General features: G+C 45.6%; 1 protein-coding gene across 5 annotated transcripts in view; it reads right to left on the bottom strand.

Moving 5' to 3' along the window:
- Positions 1-6,660: 6,660 nt before the first annotated feature.
- FNDC1 (fibronectin type III domain containing 1) overlaps positions 6,661-7,989 on the bottom strand; it is a 100,138-nt gene continuing 98,809 nt past the window's right edge. For all 5 annotated transcript variants that reach the window (XM_063666794.1, XM_054493146.2, XM_063666795.1 and 2 more), the window contains one exon: positions 6,661-7,442. In XM_063666794.1, the coding sequence (XP_063522864.1) occupies positions 7,327-7,442 (116 nt within the window). In that variant the 3' untranslated portion in view covers positions 6,661-7,326. The remainder of the gene's footprint in view (positions 7,443-7,989) is intronic.

Genomic DNA, 7,989 nt, shown 5'->3' with positions numbered 1-7,989 from the left:
GATAGATAGATAGATAGATAGATAGATAGATAGATAGATGATAGATAGATAAGATAGATTAGACAGACGATAGAGTAGATAGATAGATGATAGATTAAATAGATAAGATAGATAAATAGACAGATAGATACAAAGATTAGATAGAGAGAGAGAGAATCTCTCCCTCTATCTCCTCCTACTGGGACATCCTAGGGTCCCATCTGGAGTGTCCCTGTGGTCACCTTGCAGCATCATTCTTGTCTGATGAGCTGTGGCAGGGCAGCCTACTTTTGCTCCTTCCCAAAGCTGCTTTTCTCAGAAAGGATAATAGAATAAGGTGTAACTTTCAGGCACTTTGAGGAGTCCTGGCCTGGCCAGTGCAAGGGGATGGCAAAGACATGAAAAACAAGCTAGGAGCAGAGGGAGAAAGCAAGCAGTCAATATAGGGAGCCATCTTGATCCCTTTTCTGGCCACCCCTTTCTTAGCCTGAGCACAGATCCCCCGACTTCCGGTATCAACCTGGATTCTGGAGGACTAGGGAAAGGAGGAGACTTCTGGGGGCCATGATGGCTCAGAACAATTTGCATGGTTTTTTCCTCAACTGTCCCATTTTTTGCCCCAACTGCAAGTCTTCTTTCCAACAGAAAGAAACATAATAGCCTTGAGATACCAGACTTTTATATTTCAGGTTCTACTTTACAATGGCATATAAGGTACCTTGGCTGCTGGGTCTCAAATTTCTAAATGGAAAAATTATAAAAAATGAAAAACATGATCACAGAACTGGAAACAAACTAACAGAAGTCTCTTGTCAGACACTGGAGGTATTTTTGCATGTCAGCGGGACTTCCTGGAGAAAATGACCCTGGCCTCCTTCATTCTGTTCCCTGAACGGATGTAAGCAGGGCCAGCAGGCTGAACGAAGTAGCACACATAGAAGAAATGCAGTCAGGGAGGCAAGCAGCAGGTTGGTTAAGGATCCGTCCTTCCAACGAAGAGTCACGTATGGAGCACCTGCTATGGGCCAGGCTGGATTAGATGCTAGGGACAAGACAGTGAACAAACAGCCTGACCTCAGTCTTCATGATCTTTACAGTTTAGTAGGCAGTAAAAATTGGTCTGGCAAAGTTTTAAAAATGATCAAAATAAAATAAAAGATAAAAATAAAAGTTTTTCTATTAATTTTTATGTTTTCTAAAAGTTGCCAGCAGTTTTCTGTCACTGGAGGTAGGTACACTTTGTTTTGGGAAAAATCACACATTTGAGTCACACAAATACATGGTAAGATCCCAGACACTGTTTGGGAGGGAGCTGAAGCCTGATTGGGCCACCTGTGGTGGGAGGGTCTTGTCCCTCCCCTGTCCTCTCCATGCCTGGAGCTTGAAGGTGGCTGACTGGTGGGGTGAGTGGATTTGGATTGGATTCACCCTGTGGGTAGGACCCCCTCCCTTAGGTATCCAAGGCATAGCAACACAATGGAAAGCGGGCTAGTCCTGCTGAGTGCAGAGGTGAGGAAGTGAGCATTACTTTATCATTGTTTTGAAAATTGCACCTGAGGTTTTTAAGTCCCAGTCATTTTTGGTGCTCCGGCCATGCTCACCTCCCTTCTCCCAGCCACACAGTGTCTGAGGCCTCTGCGGGAACCGAGCATTTGACGGTCCTCTTTGTTGTCTTCAGGGCCCACTTGCCTATGGTACTACTCATGTTCTACTCACGTTCATTCACTTTCACAACCTGACCCCTGGCACACTGGCTGCGTGTTTTCTGTCTGCTCCCACCTGGACGCAGTCCCCATGAAGGCAGTGGCCCCGTGTATTTCTGTGCCACGGTGTCTCAAAATGTGTCTGGCATATATTTTGGAGACAGTTGACACTTGTTCGGTGAATTAGAGGAGTAACGTGTCACCAACTCTGTGTTCACTGCCGGAGCCTCCATGGACCCCTGAAGGAAGGCAGGCACCCCACCCTCCCGCTCCCACAACAAAGGGATGAGGAGGAAGAATGGGGGTTGGGCAAGCCGAGAGCCTCATGGGCTCACCACAGCCATCTGCATTCCACCCCATCCAGGAGAGGCGGGAAGGAGTGGTCTACAGGGCCCCCTCCCGGGAAGCCCAGCCTGGCGTCCACTGCGCAGACTTCGGGGAAACGTCTCCTCGTCCACTGCTCTTCTCAAGTCTTGCCTCAACCCCACAACAACCCCCAAAGCACTCACATACTCCTACTTCTGCCCTTACACATTCTCCTCAGCGTGTTTAGGCTTTTGAAAGAAAAGTCCGAGGAGAAAGTGGCATTCAGGTACCATCTGTTTTCACCCCAATGCACCACATCTCCTTAAACAAGGGATGAGAAGGCCCGGCTGCTCTTCTGGAGCGGGGAAGGGAAAAATCCAGGCAAGAGAAAGTTTAAGAGGACAAGCTGGTGAACACTGCCAAGTGCTGCTGAAAGATTGAGACAGAACAGAGCCCAGCAGCCACCGGATTCAGACCCTGTGGGTGACTGGGGACCTGGGAGAGTGAGGGTGTGAGGAGGTGGCCCTGGAAACCATGGCACAGTGGAGTGAGAAATGAATGGGATGTGGAGGAGACTAAGAGCTAAAACAAAGGTGATGATTCTAGAAACTCAGTTCGAAGTGGAGGACAGCGTGATGGGAGCTGAAGGGGCAGGAGTGATGGGGAGACTGAATGTTGGGAGAGAATCTTTAAAGAGGGAGATGCTGAAGTCACAAGGGGTCAAAGTGTCTGAGTGTCCCATGGGGGCCAGGAACTCATCTTGGCCTGAGGGGGCGGCTTTCTGCAAGAAGGTGCAGGGATGAGCACAGATGCAGATTCCACCGAGGAGAGCTACAATTTGGTGGCTCCAATTTGCTTTGCAAAGTGAGGTCATCTCCTGGAATTTAGAAGGGAAGTAAGGGATGGAGGAGAGGCTGACAGAGTAGAGTTGGAGGACAGGGGTACAGAGAGATAAATCGTGTGGAAACTACAGGGAGGTGGGGAATCAGAAGGGATGGCAGGAATTTAAGGCATTCACAACACATGAGGTGTTCCAGCAACATGGTACGATTCTATCCATGGAATCATTTTGTCATTGTGCTCAGTCGACTAGAAACTCTTTCCATGCCCAGAGAGGCAAACCCATTCTAACCCCACTCCTTCTCACATTCTCAAATCCCCCACCCTCTCGAACCGACCAAGATATGTGGCTTGAATAGGTCAAAGGAGGAAAAATAAGTCAAAACTCATCTGGTAAAAGCTGGAAATTATCAACTATTATTAACAAAATGGTTATATCGGAGATGCATGATCCCTCGTGAAGAGCATGCCACTTCCTGAGACCGCCCCACAGGCCAGGGACTGACCAAATAAGAACTTGGCAACCCAGGATCCAACCACGAAACACAGAGCTCAGGTGTTCGGCACTGGGAGGTGATGGTGAAAATAAAGATAATTTAAGTAAGAGAAGAGGGAACAGACATCTGTTAAGTAGTTTGTGCTCATTTTTAAATTAGGACATAGCTTAAACTTTTTTCAAACATCAAGAAAATGCTAATCTGCGGATACAAAAACTTTTTTCTTTTTTCTTTTTTCTTTTATTTCTTCTTCTTTTTTTTTTTGAGATGGAGTCTCGCTCTGTCTCCCAGGCTGGAGAGCAGTGGCGTGATCTTGGCTCACTGCAACCTATGCCTCCTGGGTTCAAGTGATTCTCCTGCCTCAGCCACCCAAGTAGCTGGAATTACAGGCACGCGCCGCCATCCCCAGCTAATTTTTTTGTATTTTTAGTAGAGATGGGGTTTCACCATGCTGGCCAGGATAGTCTCGATCTCTTGACCTCATGATCCGCCCACCTCGGCCTCCCAAAGTTCTGGGATTACAGGCGTGAGCCACCACGCCCAGCCAGGTACAAAAACTGTTTTCTAAAGGACCAAACAGTAAATATTTTAGGGCTTGTGAACCTCATGTGGCCCCTGTTGAACACTATTTAGCTGCTTTGCTTACAACCCTTTAAATAGGTAAAAAAAAAAAAAAAAAAAAAAAAAAAAAAATCCTGAGCTCACAGGCCATAGAAACAAGCCAGGGGCCTCAAGTTGCAGGTTTAGACATTTCCAGTTATATTTAGTCTTTCAGGGACAGACATCTCACCGTTTCCCAATGAGGCTCACTTGATAGTTGGATCCTTCTAAAATTCTTTGTCATATTAGGCCAAGTTTTGTTTTCCTGATTCCCACTTGTATCTACTTCTGACCTCAAGAGTTGGCAAACTGTCCTCTTCCTCGCAGGCTTTTTAAATCGATGAGGTTTTCCCCCTTTAGGTAAACATTCCCACCAAGTTCTTCCTAACTTGATATGAAATGGCTTTCAAACTTCTAACTTGAATGTCTCCTTCTTGGCATCTCCCTGCAAATTGCCTTCCTAAAATGTGGCTTCCAGAATTTACACAGTTCTGGAGATTTGGTTAATTTGGACAAAATATTGATAATCAATCTTACTACCTATGCTCAGATGCATTGTTTTTGTTTTTGTTTTGGCAGCTCTTGTCATCTGGGAATTATGGTAATTTTCATCTAAAATTGCAAACATTTATTTTTAATAAAAGTTCAAATTTCTGTAATCAAATACAGCCTAAAGATTTCAGGCCAAGCTCAAAAATCATTGCACGAGTGCATGCCAGCAAATTCTTTGTATTTCTGTGAAGTGAGCATAAACTCCTCTCAGGGGTAGCAAATCACAGAGGAGCAGTCACTTGTGTCTCTATGTTGAGCCCTAATGCCCACGCCTTCCAGTGGGGCCCCATAACCAATACAGGCTTGTTAGACAGACCAAATGGCTCTTTTCTCATGCATTCTGAGTTATTCAGACCCAAGAAAACATTTGCAGGAAATGAGCAATCTGCTGCTGAATGCTGATATGGTTTGGCTCTGTGTCCCCACCAAAATCTCATCTTGTAGCTCCCATAATTCCCACGTGTTGTGAGAGGGACCCTTTAGGAGATTATTGAATCATGATAGTGAACGAGTCTCATGAGATCTGATGGTTTTAAAAATGGGAGTTTCCCCCCAACAACCTCTCTTCTCTTATCTGCAGTCATGTGAGATGTGTCTTTCATCTTCTGCCATAATTGTGAGGCCTCCCCAGCCACATGGAACTGTAAGTCCAATAAACCTCTTTCTTTTGTAAATTACCCAGTCTCAGGTATATCTTTATCAGCAGTGTGAAAACTGACTAATACAGATGCTGACACAGAAATTTGGAGGGAGAGGAGATAAAGGAAGCAAGTAATGTGCTTATTAGGAAATTCAGTTATATTTAAAGATCGTATCTTTGGCTTGGCATTGCAAGCATATTTGAATGTGGATTAGTGTGAAAAATAGGGCATCTCCTTCTTGAAGTCCCTTTTTATGTATAAGAGATCCCAAAGTTACTTAAAGATTCCTACCCTATTTTCCAAACTAAAACGTGGGTAACACATGATCTGTCTCCCTAAGGAATTCTAGTACTTTTCCAGGAGGTCAGAATGCTTGTATTTTCTTTACCATTGTTGACTATAGAAAGGAGATTGTAGAATACAAGGAAAATATCAGACATCAAGGATCCGTCACAAAGACCCTGCAAAGTTACTTCTGTCTTTGTACATTTTACCTTCAAACCTACCAGACACATTAGGTTTCACCTCAATTCAGTGCTGGCACTGATAATAATCAACTCCAGAAACGGGGACTGCATTCTGCAGCTGAATGGGTTGCACAGGGGTGCAGTCCAAAGGCCCCAGAAAAGCAATTGCCTCCAGCCCATTTCCACCATTGCTGCTCTTCCGCGGACAGCTTTGCGAAAGAAGATAAGCCCTTCATGGCACTGTGCCGCCTTAGGGACAGGGACCAGCCACGCTCATGGAAAGGACAGCATGTTTTAAAAATAATCAGGATGAGGACTGGGCACGGTGGCTCATGCCTGTAATCCCAGCACTTTGGGAGGCTGAGGCGGCTGGATCACCTGAGGTCGGGAGTTCGAGACCGGCCTGATCAACATGGAGAAACCCCGTGTCTACTAAAAATATAAAATTAGCCGGGTATGGTGGCGCATGCCTGTAATCCCAGCTACTCTGGAGGCTGAGGCAGGAGAATCACTTGAACCCAGGAGGCGGGGTTGCGGTGAGCCAAGATCGTGCCATTGCACACCAGCCTGGGCAACAAGAGTGAAACTCTGTCTCAAATAATAATAATAATAATAATAATCAGAACGAAATGCCTTTAAATAAACCCTCTTGTGCTACAGTCAAGAGAGGCAAGATTCTTCTATTTCAATGAGCAGATGTTGAGCTAAGAAGGAAAGACAAAGGGAATTCTTAAAAACAAGACTTTTAAATCATTTAGGATCTAAAATCTCTATCCATCTGGAACGTACTGGATATGCCTCCATGGCGGCAACAAATATATTTTCCCCGTGGATGTGGAAAGATTGTCGCCTCAGGTGGAAAGCACTTGGTGTGCAGTGGTCAATGGTGTGGCCAGTTCTAGTACTGATACTGATGGTATCTCATCCTCCTCATCATTTCAGAGCCCCACAGCACCCACAAAAAGAATGCATACCTCCCACCGTTGCTAGAGTATGCATAGTATGTATCCCTGGATGCTTCTAAAAGATGTTAATACACAACACTTTTGCCCAAAAAGTCTGACACACATTTATCTGGTGAACAAGTACAAATTTAGCAATTTTAATCAATATTCTTGCAGACAAGTGTGGATATGTATATGCATATATACATATATATATCAAAATTGAGAATTTACAAATAAGATTTGATACATTTAGTCTAGCAGTGGGTAAGTCCATAGAGTAAATTTCAAGTAGGATATATTTATATTCTTTGGCGCTGTTTTTAATAATTCCGTTCTACTGCATACAAAGGGACCTGAAGCTTAAATTCAGTTAGTTTTGGAGAAATCCAAAATGAGAAAAACAGAAAGCATGTAGCATTCCATGAAGCAAGAACGGCATGCATATGCTGTTCCTGGAAATACTGACGTGTCCGAATTTCATGCCTAAAAAGTCTGGAAATCACACTGAATCAGCTGCTGGTTTCTGATGTCTCTGGGATGTGCTATTACAAACAACAAAATAAAAAAGTGGAGAAGCAAAGTTAACAGCAAAACTGAATCCTGTTCATTGTCCAGGCCAAGAAGTGGGACTGAGTTCTAGACTGAGATGACCAGAATGGCCAGTGTCCATCTGTGACCTTCCTGGCACCTAGGGCAGCAGGGCTGAGCACGCTGGCTGTCTTTGCTCACAGCCCTTAGTGCGACTTAGTTGGTGGGGCTGGGCAGGGCAAGCTTGCAGCATGACGGTCCTGTGATTACCACTTTCCGGGGATGGAGACCCCACACTCGTACCAGCCCACATAGTAGTAGGGGGTTCCAAAGCCGATGTTCCCAAAGCTGACGGGCTCCTGACGATACTGGCGATAGTAGCCTGGAAGGGCAACAGGAGAGGGGAAAAGTGTCAGAGGCCCCTGAACCAACAGGTAGAACTCATCTTTACAGCCTCCTTCAGACAGAAGGCCTCTGGTAAGTTGTTCTTGTGACAAAATGCTACTTTCAAATAAACTGAACCATTTTTGTGTGGAGTTGCCATAGCCCTGGGGAAGGGCCAGGACCTTGGGCCCAGCCCCAACCCCAGCCTGGGGTGGAGTCTTCCCCACCTGTCTCTTATGCTTTTTGGGAAAGCCCAGCTTATAACTCAGGGGCCATGCTGGAGCTGGGGACCAGCTCAGGCCTCCTCCATAGGAACCCAGTGACTAAGTGTAAAGTATTTCTTTATCCCAAACAGTTCTGCAGAGATCGTCCAGTCCCCACACATGTGTGACACAGCTAGGATGGCGTGATATCTCTCTCCCCACAGAAGAGGATAATTTTAGCCAGTTGCTAGTCAGCACTCGCTACCGGGCAGGCCCTGACCTGGATGGATGACATTGAGCCAGATTCCTGCCCCATCCTCACAGAGCTCAGGGCTCCCAACT

This window comes from Pongo pygmaeus, chromosome 5 (assembly GCF_028885625.2).
Source record: "Pongo pygmaeus isolate AG05252 chromosome 5, NHGRI_mPonPyg2-v2.0_pri, whole genome shotgun sequence".
Classification (NCBI taxonomy): domain Eukaryota; kingdom Metazoa; phylum Chordata; class Mammalia; order Primates; family Hominidae; genus Pongo; species Pongo pygmaeus.
The sequence above is the reverse complement of the archived record's forward strand: the minus strand, read 5'-3'. Positions and strand labels throughout refer to the sequence as shown.